At 36.7% G+C, this 22,827-nt stretch overlaps 1 protein-coding gene across 1 annotated transcript in view; it reads left to right on the top strand.

Moving 5' to 3' along the window:
* Window positions 1–22,827, top strand: part of LOC121641592 (CUB and sushi domain-containing protein 3-like) — a 289,036-nt gene that overhangs the window by 76,425 nt on the left and 189,784 nt on the right. Inside the window, exons 7-17 of the mRNA XM_041987820.1 lie at window positions 11,358–11,470; window positions 12,582–12,659; window positions 14,056–14,143; window positions 14,470–14,594; window positions 15,425–15,546; window positions 18,510–18,613; window positions 18,762–18,874; window positions 19,171–19,353; window positions 20,046–20,372; window positions 22,004–22,198; window positions 22,526–22,664. Of these exons, the coding sequence (XP_041843754.1) occupies window positions 11,358–11,470; window positions 12,582–12,659; window positions 14,056–14,143; window positions 14,470–14,594; window positions 15,425–15,546; window positions 18,510–18,613; window positions 18,762–18,874; window positions 19,171–19,353; window positions 20,046–20,372; window positions 22,004–22,198; window positions 22,526–22,664 (1,587 nt within the window). The remainder of the gene's footprint in view (window positions 1–11,357; window positions 11,471–12,581; window positions 12,660–14,055; window positions 14,144–14,469; window positions 14,595–15,424; window positions 15,547–18,509; window positions 18,614–18,761; window positions 18,875–19,170; window positions 19,354–20,045; window positions 20,373–22,003; window positions 22,199–22,525; window positions 22,665–22,827) is intronic.

The raw sequence follows: 22,827 nt of genomic DNA, 5'->3' as shown, positions 1-22,827 counted from the left end.
TAAATTAAGTATTTTTCTTTCTGTTTAACGTGGTTTTGGAGTATAATTGTGAAAGATATTGGACGTAAAGAACATAATAAAAAAAAAAAACACCCAAATCAAAGGTAGTTCAGCAAATTGGTATGTAACTTAACAAAACCTCACAGTTGCTAAGTGATGTCATTATGCTGGTTATCAATTCTGTAAGTTACTATAGATCAGGGGTGTCCAGCCCCAGTCCTTGAGGGCAGTCCAGCAGGTTTTAGATGTTTCTCTGCTCAAAGACACCTGATTCAAAATTAATGTCTCTTTTCAACATATTATTAAGTTCTACTGAAGCCTGTTGACACATTAATATGATTCAGCTGTGCTGCAGCAGGAAACATCTAAAACCTGCAGGACAGCAACCTGCGGAGACCGACTTTGGACATCCCTACTAAAGATTTTCTAAATTTGTAAATGAGCAATTTTAGGCAGATAGGATAGTGTTTTCATCAAATGACTAGACGCCAAAAAATAGACCAGCATGTACTTGAGCAGCTGCCTCATATATAGCTGCTCAGTACATCTGGACCAGGTACAAAAGACCTGCCTGAAACCCTCATCCTTTTCTGTCTGACACCTGTCCTGTCAAGTTACCGTCAAAGAAAAGTCACTAGAGCCCAAAAATCCTTTAAAAAAAGCAAATCTAGAATTCCATAAGCTGCTCTACACACAGTAAGAATAAAATACAGTCTTAAACTAAAATAAATGATTGAAATTGCCTATGTGTAACCTAAAACTGACTGAAAGCTACACAGCAGCTGCAGCCAAAGCCAACAAAGGAAAAAAATAAATAAATAAAAATAAATAAATAAATATATATATATATATATATATGTATATATATATTAGGGCTGCTCATTTATTATTATCTTTTTAATAAATGCAGCTTTAATTTAGGCAATTGAACTCTCATGGAGATCAAAGAAGGCCAGACAGCAAAGGTAAGACATGTTTTCTGACTTTTACAAACGTGAAGCATAAATTGGGTCTTCTTCTGCCTCTGGTTTGGTGAATCTTGGTCATAGTGAGATGAAACTTCCAGCTGTGGAATCTGTGAGATGTGAGCTTTCAGTGAAGGAGTCATTTGTTCAAGTTCATGGGGAGACATCATCTGTGTTTACATATTTTTCGGAATTTGTGTACTTGGTCTTGTAATTATTGTTGTCTTAACTGTGTTTGTTAGTCATGGAAATTGTTTTACTGAGCTGTTAGCTGAGATTTCTGTGGATACCACACATGTTTATAGTTACATCTATAGACCAGACGCTACACCCGGAAACAAGAAGTTAACCCCTTAACCCCCGGTAGCGGAGGCTGCAGGTGAAGCTATAAACAGTCAAGCTAAGAATGAAAGGTTAGAGAAATTATAGGCTGAAGTAATAATGATAATAAGGTGCATGGATGGAAGTTATTGTGCATATTGTGAATATTTCTCTCTCCTCACCATCTAGAAGCTGTGAGATTCTAATCCCGCTTTCTGTCTGTTCACCTGATGCTGATATTCATCACATATTGTTCCTTTTGTGTTTAGAAGGAAGCAGCTTCACAGCTTTAAATTCATCCTGCTGACTTTTTACCTTTTAGTTAGTAAATCCTGAACATTTCATCCTTCTTTCTCATAAATATTTGATTTTATAAATATATATGAAGAAATATTTTAACTGTTGGTGTTTAAAGAGAAAACTGCTGTTAAACCTGTTTATGTGTTTAGTGCAGGGGTCTGCAACCTTTCCGATCCAAAGAACCATTTTTCCTTCTGCCAGCTAAATAAAACTCCTTTAGAGACGCAAATGTTACAGGAACTTTTCAAAAAGGCAACTTAATATATATTTTTTAATGAAGAGCCACCAAAGGATATTTGTTATTTTTGAAGAACCACATTTTTATTTCCATTTTTAGGTGTTAAAAAAAAAGAAAAACATAAAACCTTTATAAAAAGATGATAGACAGACTTTCTTCTAAGGGATATTTGTGGAAAATTATGTAAAGATAGATGTAAAACAATATTTTAGCCACGTATATAGAGGTATTGTGGAAGGTCCAGAAAGCCACAGGTTGGAGACTCCTGATATAGTGTTTGGAAACCAGAATTTACTGCATTTTTTTTATATAGTCGTATGCCTTCTTTTAAAGGAAAGATAAATTTCGCACGTAACAATGCGATTAATCGCGATTAAAAAATTTAATTGTTGCCCAGCACTAATATATATGTATATATATATATATATATATATATATATATATATATATATATATATATATATGAATGCATATATTAATCTTTACTCCATAAAATACCATCTAACTGAATTTACAGTTTTGTGATGTTTAATGCGTGTATTGTAGATGTGGGACTGACTGAACTGTTGATTATTTTCATTAACATGAAAATAAAAAATAATTTTTTGTCTAAAAAATTACTACTACTACAATATTGAATTTCCCTTTGGGATTAATAAAGTATTTTTCATTTCATTTCATTTCATTCATTTCATTAACAATAAAATGCTGCTTGCCATAAAATAAAGAATAAATATATACAATATATGCAACTACATTGTAACGCTTGTTATTTATGGCTACATTTAATCATTTAGTAGAAGCTTTTATCCAAAGTGCTTGACTTTACTTCTTTTATAAGAGAGAGAACATATAATCTTCAATGCAGAAAGAAATCCAGGACTATACACACAGAGCTAAATCTATATGAATATCATTAAGTGACAGAATATAAGAGCAAATAAAGAAATGCAAGTGAGAGCAGTTATTGTAGTTATTTGTTGCAGCAGTTAGTTGTGTTAGTGTGTTAGAAGTGTTCTTGGAAAAGTTGATCCTTTAAGAGATTCTTGAAGCTAAAAAGAAACACCCCTATTCTCAAAATGACAAGTTTGGGGTTGATAGAACCAGACAATGTTCCTGTGAGGACTGAGTTTAGATGACCGGGATGGACCTTGCTTTCACTCTACAGGGATGTATGATTAATTTAAATTTGATTTTCATAACGTGAGCAAAATTTGTCATCATTGGTGTGGCTGAGGATTTTTGCTTTGAATCAGAGCACAACCTGCAGTCCTAAGAAGGTGAGATCAGTATGTTCTGTATGGCAGGCTGGAGGAACCAATTAGGATAACGTGAAGGTTTGGGCTTTACAAGTTATTTGCCTGCATTGTGAGAAACTGATGACATGGGAAGCTTGCCAGCTTGAAGGTACATGCAACCAGAAGAAGCTACGTGGTATGTTTATCTTCTGTTGCAGAGATAGCAGAATTCTAGTTCTTTAAGCCTTCCTGTATTATCTAAAACTAATGAACTTCAGTGTGTCCCACTGAAATTATCTGAGACGACACAGATTTGTAGTCTCTATTTTCTGAACAAGTCTTTCACAAATTTAAGACAAAAGCAACTGGCTTTTGGCTCTAAACTTAACTGTGAGCATGAGCTTTAGGGACTTTAAGGAGGAATGTCAGTCAACCAAGATGTCCACATACTATTCTATTTATTTATTTATTATTTTTTATTAGCCTTTGCCTGGGGATGCTGGGATTGTGTACCTCTGTCCTGCTGAGTGCTGAGGCAGAGATGATCTTGGACCCCATATTTGAAGATGAAGTTGTCTCGTTGACTCTCTACCCGTGACAGAGTAACCGTGAGAATGGGAAAAGCCTTTTTGTTGTTTTGTTGAAAATTAATTCAATAAAAAAGGTTGTTACGTATCATGTAATTTTTAACTCTTGTATAAATTTATTCATGTATTTTGTTTTATGAGAAATATTGGTTTATTTTATTTTATGTTAATGATGGCCTAGGCATTTTATCTGCTATGCTTTGTGCAGCACTTTGGTCAACTGAGGTTGTTTTTAAATCTGATTTATAAATAAATTTGACTTGGCTTGACATGTAAAAAGCCCATGAGTTTTAAGAGAGTTAGTAGCTGAGATAAGTATTTTATAACTGTTTGTCCTTTACTATAAAGTGTAACGTCACTAGCTAGCTAGCTTCTTTGGTGGCAAAAACCTTAAAATATACAATATTCAGGAACTCTGGCATCTTTTAAGGGTATTACTCACTGCTAGAGTGGTGTCTTAATTAGTTTTATTATATTTTGCATGTTAGATTTCTCAGAAAATTAATTTATACAAAAATATTTTGCAAGCATGATGTGCTTTATGGTCATGCATGATGTGTGAAAAAACACCTGTGTGGCTTCGTAGAAGGGATAGAATGAATTCCTTGCATAAATTTAAATCTTTATTATATCTTCATCAACAATGCTCAACGAAAAACTTTTAAAATGTGCCTCTTGGTTCTTCTTGAACTAAATCAATTTACAGAGGTTCAGTGTTGCATAATTCATCTCAAACTTCAACCACAAATGTTTGACAAGGTTTTGTTAAAAAAACAGCTTTCAGACATGCCTGTTTCTTGTTTTCTGAAAAGGTTTGATGCAGTTACGCTGAAATTGTTTTTATTCTAAGCCTACAGGTTAAGCTTAGCTTTCTCCGCTGCATCATATGTGAATAGAAGCATCTGCTGGGCATATTTGATCCTGCCGGCCATTAATGATAATTTACCAGAAGAAGCTTAAATAAATCAGAGAGCCAGGAGCTCTGTTGTCCCTGAGAGTTGACATTCAGAGTCAGATGGCAAGAGAAAGAGAGAGAGGCAGACACTGTGTCAGTGAGAGACGGAGTCAAAGGAGAGGTGCTCTGAGTGTGGCGATGACTGTTAAGTATTGTATGGTGACATTAAGAGGAGTGTGACAGAAAGTCAATATGGAATGACACTGATGTGTTTTGACAGATCATCAGGTATCTTCTCCAATGTATAGCAGCAGCATATTAACTCTTTAACTGACATAAATGCCTCTGAAAAATTTTGAGCATCTGCAGCTCATGCTCATATTTCTTTATGAATTTGTTCATTGTTCAAGCCTTTATACACTACCGTTCAAAAGTTTGGGGTCACTTCCCTATTGAATCCCATGGCAAAGTGACCCCAAACCTTTGAACGGTAGTGTACCTTGTCATAAAACTATTTATTTAGAACTTTGGATTCTGGCTGAAGAGGACATGTGATTAGTCTTAGCATTACATTTTTAGAAGAATAGAAAGCAAACATTATTATTTTTTTATATATATCTTAATATATAAATATTAAGCAGCAAGTTTTTTTTTTTTTTACCGAAAAACACAGCAGTAAGAGAGCTTTATGTTTGGAAAAAATGCTCTGCTGGTGGGCAAATCAAGCCAACAGCTGGTCAATATGGAGAGAGAAGAAGATTTTCTCCGTTATGAACAATTCAAATCTCATAAACTTATAATAGTGTGAATTAATGATGCGTGGCAATTTGATCGTTGACTGATTTGAACATTTACACCATATTTTTCCACACCAGTTACTGGTGGTTGTGCATGACCTCTGCAATGCATTCTTCACTTAATTACGAACATATAATGTGTTAAAAAGAACAAGGATTATCATCTTAGGACAAAATGGAGGACAGTTGATGATTTGCTGTATATTGCAACTGCTGACTATAAACCATTACAGAAGCTATTTTCATTTCTTTTGACAAAACATGCTGTAACTTTAAATATTGAACTTTTTACATATATTTTGTGTCTAGTATTTCTAGAAATGAGCGCTATCTAGCTTGCGGTACATATTTTATATGTTAAAAGTTTCCTTAAAATCTCCATTTACAGCAGGGTTCACACTTTCATATGCTTTATTGGCTTCACATTATGCTTTCCACAGTAGTTATCAGTATAAGTGAGTACCATCATTAAAATATATCTCTTAAACTCTATTTTTATATATCATAACTGTAGACACCTCCTCTGAGTTGTTAGTTATTTAAGATAAGACTTTTTTTGTTTGTTGGTTAGAGAAAGAAGTCTTACAGGCAGCAGTTAAACTTCTGGGAGTGTTTCTTAAACTGTGGTGAGTGGACACTGAACATCACGTGAATCTTCAGGATGTTACTGTATGTCACCAAATGTCAGAGGCTGTCAGACAGAGTTCTCCTTTTAAGCTCCACAATTCCTGTGAGATCCACTGAACTGGAGTGCAGTGGGGCCAACACTTCAGAGAGATGGCTTCAAGTTTGCCAGGTAAACAAACAGACAAGCAAACAAGCACTATTCAGAGCGACTGAATCCCTCGCGCACATTAAATTCAGCGCTCTGCTTCTCTCTCTATTTATGAGTTTCTCTGAACGTGCACAAGGCGATTGGACAGCTAAACAGTTAAACATCTTTACACATCTCAACAGCTGCAGGCTGGAATGTGCCAACTGTCTATTTACTCTTGAGGTTTACAGCTGCTTAACAATGATGGTCAGCCTGAAAGCTCATATTTTGCCAGATATTTTGTTATCTTTTAACCATGTTCTTGGTAAATACATGTAAAATATAAGCTAACTTAACTTTTTTCCTCCTTCTCATCCCTCAATATTACATGTTATTAGCAAGTGATGCCATATGAATACTATGGGCAGGGAAATTAAGAGGCATTGGTTATGGATTAATTACCTTTAATGCTGGAGGATATGAATATCCAAAATAACTTGTCAGACAGTTTAATTCAGAAAAACATAATTAACAATATCATCCCATATGTGATTAATATTCAAAAAAATCTGGCAGTATTGTGAACTAACCAGTTTTGTCACAACTTTTCTGAAAGCAGATGTAGACATGACAAGAAGAAAATAAATCTCTTTCAGATCATTGAGAATCGACAAAATCCTGCCACATTGGGCAAGAAATGTGTTTTGCTGACACCTCTTTGCTCTTAGCAGCTATCCTTTTATCAATTGAAGATTTCTATCAGATCTCTGCAAATGGGTTTATCGAACCGATGAAGGTTGATGTGAAGCTGCACATCAATCATTTTGGAAATAGACAAAAAAAATGTGTTTTATATAAATATATATATTATTTTTTTTTTATTTTTTTTCAAGCAAAAACAATAGTTGAGTCTGGGCAGACCAGGAAACAGTTCTTTGTCATTCTGCTGACCTTTAATATGATTGTTTAGCCCTGTTCACAAAGGGCAGAAACAAAAAGCTGCAGATTACACGTCAGTCATTATTTCAAAACTGAACACAGAGTATAAAAGCATGAAAGCTTGTTTTATACACTTAGAAAGAATGTTTGGTACACTTTTTGTTTCCTCACAAAAAATTCTACTGCATTTGACCAAAAAATTTAATTATTTCTTTTCACTCCTTTCTGTTTTTCTGGGGTTTTTTTCCACCTCCAATCCTGATTTGGTCTCTTGCAGATGTTTCCAGTTACTCATGTAACATTTATTCTACATGCTACAAACATTAAACCAACTTTACATTTAATTTCACACCAGACATTTTTTTGCTTGGTTTAATTTATATAAGCACCAGATTGCAATATAGGTTATGTACCGACAAGTATCATGCAGCTAAATTACCAAGTGATTTAATGATGGTGTGTATTAGGTTTTATTTCTTCTCCCTGAATGATTTTTTATTGATCTTTGTGGGCAAAGTAAAACTAACCAAATTGTTTCCATTGCCACACCCTACTGTGGTCTGCATGTGAAGAAAGCAGTTTCTGAGAGAAATGAGGGAACATGAAAAGACAATTGACTCAGGCATTGTACTACAATAACAAATGTAAACAGTTGCCAGTCACACAGCAACTTGCTCGCTGTTTTCAAAAGTCAGTGTGCTGTCAGACCAACATGCACCAAGTTGAATAACTATATCTCCTATGAGTGGGACAGCAGAATTGGAGAGCAGCTTTTTCCTCATCTCATAAAGAATTCACTCTTTTCACCTCTCCTGACACATTTCATAGCACATGTGTGGGTGGAATGTCCTGGCCCTTTCTCTTTTTGACTAATTTGAATTGTTTATTCATTATCTGTGTTGCAGGACAGTTAAATTAAACCCTGCCTTCCTATGGCACTAGGTATAGACATCAGAGGTTTGAACTTATCATTGTGGCCTCAAGGCCACATTTAGTCACAGTTCCTGCACACTGGGACTTGTTATAATGGTATTTTGATGAGATTGCCATGCTCCATAAGTCCCCTCATCCTATCAAATCATGCATATTTTACACAGACAAGTTTATGAGAACTCCTGATTGTGGCAAATGTAGAAACATCTACTATACCAATAGTCCTTGAAATATCCTACATCATTGATAAAACCACACACATAAAGATACTGCACTATTTGCAAGAGTTAATCTACAAAAAGCCATATTGCATGTCTTTGAAGAAGCAAATAGAAAGCCTGAGTGAATCTGATAAAATGGCTGTGCATTACGTCAGGAATGTTTTTTTTCCTATTGAACTCAACTTTCTCATTTTTAGTCACTCAGTAAGCGCTGAGTTAGATACTGGGTACAGAAAGAAAATAGCAAACTGTTCTCACGTGTCCTTGAGGGCACTGCATGGCTACAAGTAGTTTATTTGTTTCCATAGTAATTGCATTGTTTATTACCAAAGATATGCATTAATATTTAGCAATATAGCCCCAGATTATTATTATTATTATTATTATGCAATCTTGGTGCCCTTACAAACTGGTCACAAACTAGCAATAGAGGAAACTTTAAAAAATAAGATATATGACGGAAATGCTGACATTTGATCTATGAATCTATGAATTCTTGACATGCTGTTTTAAGCCCTTACAGCTTAGTATAGGCAATATCTGTGAAAAAAAAATAAAGTAAGAAAATAAAACAAAGCAGGTGCTTAGCGGCACACAAGGCTTCAATCTCACATTTCACATGAGATGCTGCAACTTTCCCTTCTCTGGTGGCCTTCTGGCTGTAAGCCTGTTTGTTTTTATCTAGTGTGTGTTCCTGCTGGGAGCAGCATAAGAAAGTCTTTTCAGCATTGTAAAGCTAACATCCCTTGGCCCACATCACAATGCATGACGTACTTATTCACTTTTTACATGTGTTTCTTTTTTTTTTTTATTTTAGGAAGATTTTTTTAGTTGTTGCATAACTTTAACTGTAAATATACTTGTTTGAGAAAGTACTTTGTACTGTTTCCTAAGCTTTGTCTGCTATTGGAAGCTGACCCCAAATAAAAGACACAGTGTTGTGTGGGTTTTTTATTCTATTTAATCTGAATTTTACAAGACAAAACATTAAGAACAAATTCTTATTTGCAATGTTAGCCTGGCAACAGCCAGAAAACCCTTGTGGGGCAGAGAAGGAAGCGAAGCCAAAAAAAAATAATTGAATGATAATGAATGATTGAATGATAATAAATGAAATGAAGGCCATTTAACCTGGGAATAAATCAAACTGTGGTGAATCTTGAATGAAGCATTTGTGACACGATGTATGCACGTCAGTAGATTGTTTCACGATTATCAGATACTAGGAGTATGGTCTTTTTCATGACCATATTTCTGTATAAAAAAATACAAGCCTTACTTTAACTCTCAATTGCAACATGTTTATGTGATGTAAGAGAGACATTTGTAGACTGTAACCCGGGGGTGTCCATACAAGCAGGTTTACCAAGCTCCCAATCTCATTCCACATCACTGAATCCATTAAATTCTTCATCCGTGGTGGTGATGGTGATGCGGCTGAGTTTTGGCATTAAGTAAATGCCATACATCAAGGTCAAATATGGGACAAACAAAACTGCAGTTGTGGGCCGTATTTGGCCAAACATTTTTTGCTACCTGGGATGTTTTACCTCCTCTGTAATATTCTGCAGCATTTGCCTGTGTGGCAACAATGTATTTGTTCCCATTGTTACTAAATTTTTTAGCAATCCAGTCTATTGTCATTCAGAATTTTAGTTGAGATTTTGTGAATATTTTCAGCTTTGATTCCAGGAAATCTGGAGGCTGTGTCTTTTTTCTTCTGCTACTGGAGAGATGCTCCTCTTAATTCTTGTTTTCATTAGCATTTTATCAATTATGCAATGAGAGAAAAGGTCAGCTTCTGTGTGGAGATCGATTACCTTTTAACTCCCCTTTAAGATCTGCCATTGCCTTCCTGTTTTGATGGATAATTTAGACTAAAAAAATCTGTATTAAAAATTAGCATTTTGCTTGCTCATTAATTACAAACAAAGCACAAATCAGACTATATCAGACACGTTTAATGCTGAGGAAATTATGTCCATAATTTAAACACAAGAGATATGGATGTGACTAGCATGAGGAAAAATTAAAAGTTGGATAGACTTGAGATGAAATTTCTTATATCTGCAATAACAACCAACTAAAAATGTCTCCGCTCTTTTCCTTCTCTTCCTTTTTATTCTTTCTCTAACTGCCACTTTCAGTTATTTTAACTTAGCTTTTGTGTTTTTGGCCCTTAGGTAGCTCTGTTGTAAATGCCAGAGAAGGTAAACAAATCTTGAATACAACTGCACACCTTGACACACAGTTAAAGATAAACTAGCAAAGAGACACACATGCACAGAGAGACAATATTGTTTCTCTTCTTTCTACACTGAGCTAAATTGGGAACATAGAGCTCAATCACATCATGGTGCTTTTTAGCTTGTCCCCAAGTGTCTGTTTAAAAGCTACAGAGGCACTCTGCGCTATTGACTGTGGTATGACGGACCCTGGTGAATGGATTGCAAGGCGATAGAGAAAAACCCAAGCTGGTTAGTCCAACAAATGAGAAGGCCCCTGGCAGCTTTAAACCTCTGCTATTATAGAGCATCCCTGATGATGCAGCCACACACTGTATAAAACATGTGATCTAAATGCAGACAGATATAGTCTGAGCATAGAGACTATGAGTCTCTCAGACATCACACATGTGATGACATGTGCACACATAAGTACAAGGAAAGAAATCTGTCTATGCTATCGTTCCCTTTGTAATTTCTTGCCTACATGTGCACATTTGTATGCAAGCTCAGGCATTGAGAAACACCTGCAGGGTCAAATTATTACATTGTTCCTTTTTTTTATTTAGTTTTACCTGTTTTTGTACATATTAATGGTCAATGTCAATAATATACAATAGAGTATAATCATTTAACATCTGAAATGTTTTCAGCTGATATTAGGGAACATTTTTAGACAAAGAAAAAGTTTTTATAAAAGGTAAAATTAACATTAAATGTTTATTTATAAACCTAGCACCTTTTAAAACAGTTGGTAGTGAAGTGTACTGTATTTTCATTTCTCTAAATTTTGTAACGTGTTAATGATTATTGGCAAGTTTCTTGTGTTTTTATGCATTTCTGATAATGGTACCACAAGCCTGTGACCACTAAAAAATAAATAATAATAATAAAATGTAAAAAAAAGAGCATGGTTTTCTCACATTTGACTTTTTCACACCCAGGCTAACTGGAATGAATATTCCAGCACCCATCATCAGCAACAAAAACTGGCTACGGCTGCACTTTGTAACCGAGAGCAACCACCGTCACAAAGGCTTCAGGGCTCAGTATCAAGGTAAGACACAATTACTTCATTTGCACAACGTAATAGAGGGCCCCCTACTTGAACAAAAAGGATCATCGTAGGAAAAACACACTTTAATTACAAAACATGTTTTTGATCTTTGTTAACTGAATATTAAAGAGTTTGATTAATACCCTCTGTAGAGGACATGAAGGATTTTTCTACTTCAAACCATTGACTTCAAAGGACCTTTTTTAATCAAATATTTGAGAGGTAAATACTGTATCTACTTTACCCTTTAGAAAAATTCAGCTCTGTAAGCTCCATAATCCATTACTCTGACATTGTTCTCTGGCATGACTTTAAAGTCAGTGTATGTGCTGTATATACTCCATTTCAGAGGCTGGCCTCAAGCCAGGTGTGAAATCTGCAACTTCACCATAAGCAGCTCTTAAGACAAAATCTCCCAATGATATGAAATATGCAGCAAATGACTGTAAACCAAGTGCTTGAAACACCACATCTCCCATGTAGTTGTGTGTTTCTGCGCAGTGGTGAAGCAAATTCTCAATGTGTCTGCTGATGGGTGATTTTTGAGAAAAGGTGTGCACTAAAGGGTTGTATTATTTAGTTTAATATTCAGCAAATAAAAATCCTTACACAGTCATTAAATTAGATCCACATCATAACTGCGTAACATGGCTTGAAATTAAAAGTTGACTGACGGTGTAGTTCAGAGGTGAGGCATTATCCCAATACTTTAAAATTCAGATCCCATTCTTGTTGCTGTTGATGATGATGGCCACTTGCATCCATTACCTTTTGTTTGCAGTCTTGCCCCTGCTGTGTTTAATTAGATCTAATTAAGATAAGTAGTCCTTGCGATGCTCTTTGATTCCACATGCTATTTTTTTCTTAGCCATTCGGCTTCCATTTGTTTAAACAGTTACACAAACAACCCAACAATAAAACAGCTAACCAAGATGGTATACCAGGGCAGGTCCTGAAAAAAGGTTGCACATGTTTAGCAATTACAGTCTGATATGCTTCATACGATCTAGTATTGCTCTATGAAGAGAAAGAAACACTTGTACTGTATCTTCTCACATCTAATACTGTAACTTCTTTTATCTAATGAACTCTTTCTATTGCTCTCGACCAGTGAAAAGCTCTGGAGAGCTTAAATCCAGAGGGGTAAAATTATTACCAGGAAAGGACAACACTAACAAACTGTCTTTGAGTAAGTCTTTTATTTTTCTTATGCAACTGTTTTCATTGTTTGGACTTTTTTTTCTGTTTGTGTAGGGCTTGCTTTCTGGGTCTTTTGTTTCTTTCTGTCTCTTTCTTCGCTGTATCATTTGGTGAAGGAATTAAGCTACAGTACTAGATTTTGCAGAAGTGCAGTCTCTTTTTCTTTCTGATGACCCATTTCACGTGCTGTCCTGGACTTCCTGTCCTGACAGAGACACACTCCGCTAGATCAGACCTAGTTATGTTTATTACAGCAGTTTGCTAAATTTGATAAGCTTCAGCCGGACTAAACTCCATCTGTTTCTCTCTGTACTGTTTAAGCAGTACATTTACTTATGTGATTTACACAAAGGGCAGTAGTCAAGGTTGAGTGACTGCTTACTTGTCAGGTGATTTGTGTACACTTCAAACCAAACAGAATGCTTTCTAAATGCTTGTGGAGCTCTGTCATTTACATAAATCTGGAGGACAATTCCCTTTAACTCAGCAGTGTGCTAAACACTTGGGTGATAACAGGTTGTAATCTTTATTACCTTATGCATCATAGATTCGGCACTCTACAGAAACATGAATAATGCAAAGGGCTGTAATCTCTTCCATGAGACAATACTGTATATCATTAAGATACATTAAGGAGATGCTTCAAATTCCGTGTAGATTTATTTCTTATAATTGAACCCATACCAGCATTTTAATCCACAAAAAAATAAGTTCAAAGCTAATGAACTTCCTGAGCTTCACACAAGGGGCAGAAACCTTAACCATACCTTTACAAAATTATCTGATATATTGAATTAATTTTTATTAACTTGATTTACAGATACTAATTTTGGGGAAGAGATTTTTAAAATCATAACACATGCAAACATAAGACATGCTCCTGTCTTATTCACATCCCTATTCCAAAAAAACAAAAGCAAAAAAACAAATAAAAACAAAAAACAAAAACACCTGCAATTCTCCGTCTAACTGTATATCCCAGGTGTCATTTAATTTACTTAATTATTATTATAAATAAAGAGTTGGACCAAGCGATTTATTTTCTCCTACAATCAATAGTTGAAGGTTGTTTGATCCCATATTGGGCCTCTATGCTTTGTTTAGCTCAGGTAAGCGGGTTTCATTTAACCTTGGCTGTAACTCTCTCCTCAAACACATGTATGAATTCCCCGACGTTTCCAAATAACAGGCAGCACATTTGGAGATGAGGTCAAAGCGATTAACATCTATATGATTCCTGGAGCTAAACATAACTATTACACTGGCAGATTTATGTGCTGTTCATGTGCTTCTCATGGCAGTGGGTGGTTTTCTGAAAGTACAGAGCTTTTGACTGATTAAAATGCCTCTCTCACAGCATTCTTGGTCCCTTTCTCCCTGTATAGTGAATGAAGGAGGAATCAAACAGGTCTCTAATTACTGCCCTGATCCAGGGGAGCCGGAGAATGGCAAACGGATTGGTTCTGACTTCAGGTTAGTTGGTGCTTCGCAGACAAAATAAAGGGGCTCAGGTTTGTGTGTAGGGCAGTTAAGGAAAAGAGATATAGTGCATGTTATCAAACCAGTTTGAGTAATGGTTAAAATGCTAACAGGCTAAGCTTTATCATAAAAGCCTGCAGCATTTCTAAAACTTTTCTATAAATCTTGAAAAATTAGAGCTCAGATTTGTTTACTGCATTCTTTACCATCTTTTAAGCAACAGTATACAGTCATGTCCACTGTGAAGTCCGACATGTTTCCCATAACTGATGCAGAATAAAAGAATTTGATGGTGTTAAAAGCATGCGTTATCTTCTCAGCATTGGAGCCACTGCTCAGTTTACCTGCGACGAGGACCATGTGCTGCAGGGTTCCAAAACGATTACCTGCCAGCGCGTAGCCGAAGTCTTCGCAGCTTGGAGTGATCATAGGCCAGTCTGCAAGGGTAAGCATAGCGTCTGCAGAGCTAATAAAACAGTTTGATTAAGGCAGTGCCTCCAGATATATGCTGTATGCAGATAGAGGAAAGTTCGTGTCTGTTAATTATGCATGAAAGCCTCAGCTTCCATTCTAAAATGCTTTCCCAGTTTTTCTGTGTTTCATAATACCTGGAGCACCTTTTAGAATTTGATTAATGGAGATGCAGCTAATAGACCTTCTCTCTACTTGTGCAAACAATATATTACCTCTCAGTCATATTACAATGCAGGAGTTATTACTCTGCCTCGAGAGCACCATTTCCATCAATATTTATAGTGAATCTGAAAAGGACTTTTTTAGACTGTGTAGTGCAGTAGGCTGATAGATGGATATATCTATATAAATAAAGGGATGCAGACATATTGGTGTGGCCTTTTTAACTATTAAAATAACACCAATTCTCCCATGTGCACTTGCTTAAAGATTTCTAAGGTACTTGGCAGGCAAGTTGTTCCAGGCTTCTTGGAGAGAAATGTAAACTGGAAGATTTAAACTGTCTCATTTGCTCCTGTTTGTTCATGTAATCCCACACTGACTCCATGATGTTCAGATCAGGGCTCTGTGCGGTGCCTTAATGTCTGCTGCAGGACTCCTTGTTCTTTATGTCACTAAAGATGTTTCTTCATGAGTGGTTGTACGTTTGGGGTTGTTGTCATGCTGCCGTATGTCTTTGAAACAGATCAGACACCTCCCTGATGGTGTTGCATGATTGCTAAGACTCTGAATGTTGGTAAAGCTGAAGCGTGTGCACAGTAGTGATAAATGTCTTGATTTTTGTCTTTTCTGCTATTGCAGTGAAAACATGTGGGTCAAATCTACAGGGACCCTCAGGGACTTTTACATCCCCTAACTTCCCCATCCAGTATGAGAGTAACTCCCAGTGTGTGTGGATCATCACTGCCAGCGACCCAAACAAGGTAGTAAAGCATATGTACTTTTTGTTAGTATTAACCTCACACTTTGCGAAAGGAACTTACTGCTAATGTGGCCTTGTTACGAGCAAAGGCCCAGTGATTAATTTAATAGTGTATTTATGTATGCATCAAGGTTTTCTGAAATAAGAACAAACATGCCTGTAATATATGACCTTAGATCATTGCTACTGTCTGTAATTAATATACTTATCTGCAATGGATCACATTTCAGCTAAACCCAGGGCACCAGTTTAACCTTGTGTGTTAGCAGTTGCTTTTTGTTAGTATTATCTTCATTCAACAGGTGTAACACTAATGCTGAGAAATATTAACTTAATGAGAACACCTTTCCCAAAACAAAATAGATAACAAAGCCACTCCTACAGTATCTAAATGTGTTTCTCTGTATTCTTTCCTGTTAGCCAAACACATCAGTGTGTTAGCTAATTGCTAACTAATTGCTAACTAACCAACCAACACTCATTCACAGTTCACAAGTACTGGTGAGTGCCATAGCTTTGTGCCACTGTGCACTCTCCAAGGCAAACAAGCCTTTGACTTGGCAGTGAAACTTGCTCCATTAGTGTTGTTTTGGTAATTATGCTTGTGTGTGCGTTGTAACGAAGCTGTTATACATGGATGCTGTGCTGACATTGTCCTCCCTCTGGCTAGAAAAATGGGGGGGCTAAGGATGAGCAAGCAACCATCATATGTTTTTCATCAGCAGATGTGACATGAGTGTCATAACCACATCCTTCCTGTCATTGCTAATCCAGGAAAAGTGCAAGCTTGTGTGACTCATTGTGTAGTGTCTCTGCAGTGGACTCTGTTTTATAGGATTATTATTAAAGTAAGCAGCTGTTGCCAGTTTGATTATTAAATATGTCATCTCTTCTGATGTTATTTATATTAGTTAAACAGCTAGATACACCAGTGACAGCCAACAAAGATATCTCAAGGGTAAATGCAGACAAGCAATTAATAATTTCTGTATCACAAATTTAGTTTGAATTTGATTTGTGCTGTAAAGTAATGTAACGTAATTCTGCTGGAGGATGTTTTTTGTCTCGTTTGTGGAGATGCTTGAGCACAGATTTGCACTCTTTGTCAAAACTTTATTTCATTAATATTCTAAAATATGATGATAATTTAGTTCTGCGTTTGCTTTTTATTTCTCTTTACAGCTTTGTTGATTTAGTTTAAGGGGTACTTTCTGCATTATTCATAGATGCACCAGAACATAGGCTATATTATGCAGTAATCTGAATTATGAGCCAAGAGGATGTCTTAAGCTTTTACAGCCCTGCTTGATCAAACATTTTGCTGCCTGCCTTTGCAAATGTATATGACATTTCATAGACTCTGTCTCTCTAGAATGGCATTTTATAGTTTAGCTATCTTCTGAAACATTTTTTAAAAGGCAAGTTATGGAAATGAACAGCTATGTTGTGTATTTCATGCAAGAGAGGTGGTGCATTATTTGGTAATACGTAAAGCTTGGAACTAATTTGGAGTAACTGCTCATTTGGTTGAGAAGGTCTGGTAGGTTTAAATGAATACTCATGAGTAATCTTCTTATCTGAGCAGCATTAGTATGGTTGGATGGAAACAACCCCAACGGCAAATGATTTAGACCTGAACTTTAGTTTTTCAAATATAAAAAACTATGTAACACTGCTGACAGAAAAATAGTTAACTTATGTAAATTACTTTACTAAAGGCTTGATTAAATTTAATCCCCCCCCCCCCCCCCCCCCAAAAAAAAAAGCAGCCACCTAGATTTAACTAAACAAATAACTACAAGCCTCTTATTAGATCATGTCTGCATGAGTGATTATTCTTCAGCTGGCAATAGGTTATTTAACTTCAACTGATATAATGAGTAGCTTATCACTTCTTAAACAACCTTGTGGAAAGACACATCCCGTGGTCATGGAAAAGGTTCTGTTATTCTCACCCTTAAAAAGGGTCACAACATTGGCATTGAGCAGAAAAAAAAACATCTAATGGAGCAATGGAAGAAGATCATGTGGTCTGATGACTCCAGATTTACCCTGTTCCAGTGTGATGGAGGCATCAGAGTAAAAAGAGAGGCAGATGAAGTGATGCAGCCATCATGCCTAATAGCTACTGTACAAGCCTGTGGGGGCAGTCTATGATCTGGGGTTGCTGCAGTTGGTCAGGTCTAGGTTCAGCAGCATTATGTGTCCAAATAATGAGGTCAGCTGATACCTGAATAATCTGAATGACCAGGTTATTCCATCAATAGCTTTTTTTTCTTCAACAATGACACGGGCATATTCCAAGATGACAGGGAGCATGAGACACCATTTTCACACATGGATTGTTCACCACAGAGTCAGATCAGAGAATATTTGGGATGTGCTGGAGAAGGCTTAGCCTGTCATTTTTGCTTTTCTCCTTCACTTGTTTAATTGTGAAGAAAACTGAACAAGTGAAAGCACATCTCAGTTGAGATGTGCCAATGTTTTGGCTTACCGCTCTTTGGAAATCACCTTTTTGGTGCAAAAATACAGTTTATACCTGCCAAACTGTGTTAACTTTGGAATTATTTATGTATGCAAATAAAGGAAGGGAATTAAAGTTTTGTATCTTTGCAACCCCCTGCTCATAACAATGTCTAAAGATCGTATAAGTTATCTGTTATGTATACACAACAATGGCTTATTTATTTTTTTGTTCCCTTTTTATGCTTTAAAGATGATTGAACAAGCAAAACTGCATTCCTCTCACAATGATCAGTTCTGGCCAATGATAGAATTAAAATAAGCAAGAGGTGGCTGGAGACTTTTGCACAGTACTCACAACGCAGAAACTATCTCTAGTTTATGATAACAGGAATGCTTCAGTAGGAATATTCTCAAATGATCTGAACGGATGTAAGCATTGCCATACTGCCTGAAAGACTGTCAGAATGACTTGTGTTGTGCTGTGTGTAATTACAGGTTATTCAGATCAACTTTGAAGAGTTTGACTTAGAAATTGGGTATGATTCACTTACCATCGGAGATGGAGGGGAAGTAGGGGACTCTAAAACTATAATTCAAGTGTAAGTGAAGATTTCACTGGATATGCTATTGTATTTAAATATTACTTTATAATTAGAGATCTGGATGTAGCTTTGCTTTTTACTTTCTTTGTTTTATTTTTTCAGTGGTAGTTTGGTTATCATAGTGACTTATTTTTCCTATTTGCAGGCTGACTGGGAGCTTTGTACCAGATCTGATTGTCAGTATGTCCCATCAGATGTGGCTACATCTCCAGTCTGATGAGAGTGTTGGTTCAATAGGCTTCAAGATCAACTATAAAGGTATGAAGTGGCAATATCATCTAGCTGTCTTGCATTCACATCTGTCTGTGGATGCCATTCAGTTCAGTAAAGCAACAACTCCTTTTCCCTGTCTACTTCTCTTCTGCTTACCTCTAAAATAAATTCCTCAACCAAAACTCTCAGACTCCCCTACTGGGTCTTTAGAGATAACATTAAAGGGGAAAAAAAAGTTCTCTAAAGTGCTTGGGTTGAGTTAATCCTCTGCTTTAACCCTTCCCCTCCACTTACTTATTCCCATTTGTCCATCATTCCTCTTCTCCTCTTCTCACCTGCAGAAATTGACAAAGAGAGTTGCGGTGACCCTGGCACCCCTCTGTATGGGTACCAGGAGGGCAGTGGTTTTTTAAATGGAGATGTCCTTCGCTTTGAATGCCAGTTTGGATTTGAGCTCATCGGAGAGAGGATGATAACCTGCCAGAACAACAATCAGTGGTCAGCTAATATACCCATCTGCATATGTGAGTCACACCCACTCTTCTTTTTTTTTTTTTTTTTTTTTTTTTATTTAATTTTTTTTTACAATAAAGCAATTACTTAGACTCTTAGAAATGATTGGAGGATTAATTACAGTGTTGTAAATTGAACATGCAGCATGTTGTTTGCAAACAACTAGCAGTTTACATAGTGTACAACAGGAAATTGCTGGCATATGCTGTTTAGGCCATGTTTAAAAACAGAAGAAAGTGGGGTGCATTCGGTCATACTGTACACATACCCTGGAGAAGTAACCTGCATTATACAGTGCATCATCCTTTGTCAAGACAGCCATAATTCCTTCTTTTAGTTTCAATACACCTAACCCATATCCATAACAAAAATCCAGACTTGTGTTTTTCCACGTTAACTGCACCCATTGGGACAGCATACAGTATTCTGGTACATCTCCACTGCAATATGGCCATTCCCCATGCAGTTTTATGTTTCTCCAGCTACTCAGCACTCATGGGAGCACTGCAGTCTTCTGATTGCTGAGCTACTTATACAGTTGTGACATTGTTTTACACAAATCTTTGTGCCTGATTCTGTTGTGGCAGAATGCAAACTTCAGAAAGTCATGTGGCCAGTGAGAGATGCTGTAAGACAAATTACCTGACTGTACTGGACTTTTCTAAAGTCATTGCTGATGTGTTTTCCACACTCTGTCACACAGTCCCCTGTTTCTCCAACTTCACCGCACCCATGGGGACGGTGCTATCTCCTGACTATCCCGAAGGCTACGGGAACAACCTCAACTGTGTGTGGCTGATTATCTCTGAGCCGGGCTCTAGGATTCATCTGGCCTTCAATGACTTTGACCTGGAGCCTCCCTATGACTTCCTTACAATCAAAGATGGGGATCAGTCAGGAGCTACAATCCTAGGGCGTTTCTCAGGGGCTGAAGTTCCCTCCCACCTGACGTCTAACAGCAATGTTCTGCAGCTGGAGTTTCAGGCTGATCACTCTATGTCTGGGAGAGGCTTCAACATCACCTACAGCAGTAAGCGACTGTTTAATCAAACAATTATATCATCGTTAAGTATTTATGGGCAAATAAGTGCATCCACCTTTGTTGTATGGCTATGAATTATTGTGATTATTATGGTTCTGCATTGTCAAGACTGGCTCTGTGAGCTCATAAATTTGTTCACTTTTTGGAAGCAGGTTATATAAAAAAAAAAAAAAAAAAAAAAAAAAAGAAAGAAAGTTTGAATTGCATTTTTTATTTTGTTGTTTATGCACTTGGGGATAAAGTCCATCAGTTTCTGTAATTCAGTCATGCCTCTGGAAAATTTTTTGGCCTTTTTTGTTGTTTTTTAAAATAACAACAATAATTCATTATATTTGTTGGTGAAATTCTTCCAGATTGCTTGAATTTTGCCAAGGTATCATTACCAGTGGAGGGAAGCATATACAAATCCTTTCCAAGCTTTTTTGAGAACGTTCCAGCTGGAGATCAATCTGGAGATCTGCCCATCTTTGCTCCTCAGAGGCTCATTTCAGGGATTCTTTTTTTTCCCCCCAAATTACCTGTAGACATCACCTGTTTGAGAAAACTTTGATTTTGTGTGCCTAAATTTACCCATAGATATTTTAATAATACATAGCCAGCCTGAAATGTAGGAATAGAATTACTGTATATTAATAAATTGACATGAAAAACATGAGATATCTTCACAATGTGTAAAATAAATAAAGATTGAATCACAGTAAATAAAAGACTTGTTGAACTTTTCCAAACTATTTGTGATTTAAGGTTGCATAATTAACGTCAAAAATTTTATTTTAAAGTATTCACATCTAACTTGGAGGACAAATTTAGGAATAGAATGTTTTTAAAATGCACAACCCTCTTTTTCAGGAATTAGTTAATTAAAGGTAAATAAGATGTTTGCTTTATAATACTTTGCTGAGAATCCTCTGCAGTGACTGCCTAAAGTCGGGAGGCCTTGGAAATCACCAAAGAGTGTGTTTCCTTCTTTGTGATGCTTTTCAAGGCCTCTACTGTGGAAGCGTTCAGTTGTTTGTTCTTGGGTCTTTTTGTCTTCAGTTTTGTCTTTTAAAAGTTTGATCTTCATTTTATCTAAAAAAAGAAATATATGGAAGAACAGGTCCCTTCGTGCCTTTCTTTTCTTAAGGCCACTGAATGGTTTAAACCTTGTATGTTGCCAAACTCACCACTATGTTCTCCTTTTTCTCAGAATGAAGTGTTGGGTACACTACAAACACTCTGAATTGCAAATGCAACCTTTTTAACTACCCAACTGATTAAGAAATAATGAAGGACCAACAGTAAAAAATAGGAAATCTACTCTGCCTCAGCAAAAGTAAAACCAACAGTGCATTAACAAACACCACCACACAACCACATTTGAGACCATCATTAACGGGCTTAACTTATATGTTTTAATGTCTATCACAATCTTATTGTAGTTTTTCTTTTGTGGCCAACTCACAACAAGCTCTAAAGACAAAGGCTATTATTAACTTTGGGTGTACAGCGAGAATCACAGATTTTTTTTCTCTTGTATAGACAGCTACATCCATTTCCCTTATCTATATACGCAAAGACCCCATTTCTCATTCTTAGACATGCAGTTGACACTAGATCTTGTTCTCTCTCATTACAAGCTTTTGGGCATAATGAGTGCCCTGACCCTGGCGTACCTTTGAATGGTCGGCGCTTTGGGGACAGTTTCCAGTTAGAAAGCACCATCTCTGTGGTTTGCGAAGAGGGCTTCATCAAGACCCAGGGAGCTGACACCATCACATGCCATCTAGAGGAGGGGAAGGTGATGTGGAGCGGGCTCATTCCCAGATGTGAAGGTACTGAAATGGAATATAGGTTTTATATGTGGATTTTGTAACATACTGTATAAAGCCAACTGTATAGTGAGGATGAGAACAAAGGGACAGGAAAAATCTAAGAAAAATGTGAGTGGGTTAGGTAGCGCTCACAGCTCGGTCCACCCATACCAGAGAATGTTTATTTTCAGGTCTCTGACTCATCCTATATGTTATCTTTAGTGATTTTTCATGTGGGTACAGCATTTTTCCATTTCTTTATAGCATTAATTCTCTGGTTTTTTCCCTCTCCTCCTCTTCCAATGTTCCTCATCACTCAAAAACATTCCCACTTCTCTGCTCCTCCAGCGCCTTGTGGGGGGCACTACTCAGGGCCGTCTGGTGTCATTCTCTCCCCGGGGTGGCCAGGCTACTACAAAGACTCTCTGAGTTGTGAGTGGGTCATTGAGGCCGAGATGGGACGCTCCATCAAGATTAGCTTTGACAGGTCTGTATGACAGTGCTGAGCCAACTCAGCGGTAGAATCAAAGTCACACGCTCACAAAAAGACATATAGAAGTGGAGATCATGCTGTGTTAGTGCTACAGTACGTAAACACACAGACATGTCTCTTCTTATGAGTAAATACACATGTGCGTCCAGTTTTTTTT

This window comes from Melanotaenia boesemani, chromosome 6 (genome assembly GCF_017639745.1).
Source record: "Melanotaenia boesemani isolate fMelBoe1 chromosome 6, fMelBoe1.pri, whole genome shotgun sequence".
NCBI classification, from domain to species: Eukaryota; Metazoa; Chordata; class Actinopteri; order Atheriniformes; family Melanotaeniidae; genus Melanotaenia; species Melanotaenia boesemani.
The sequence above is the reverse complement of the archived record's forward strand: the minus strand, read 5'-3'. Positions and strand labels throughout refer to the sequence as shown.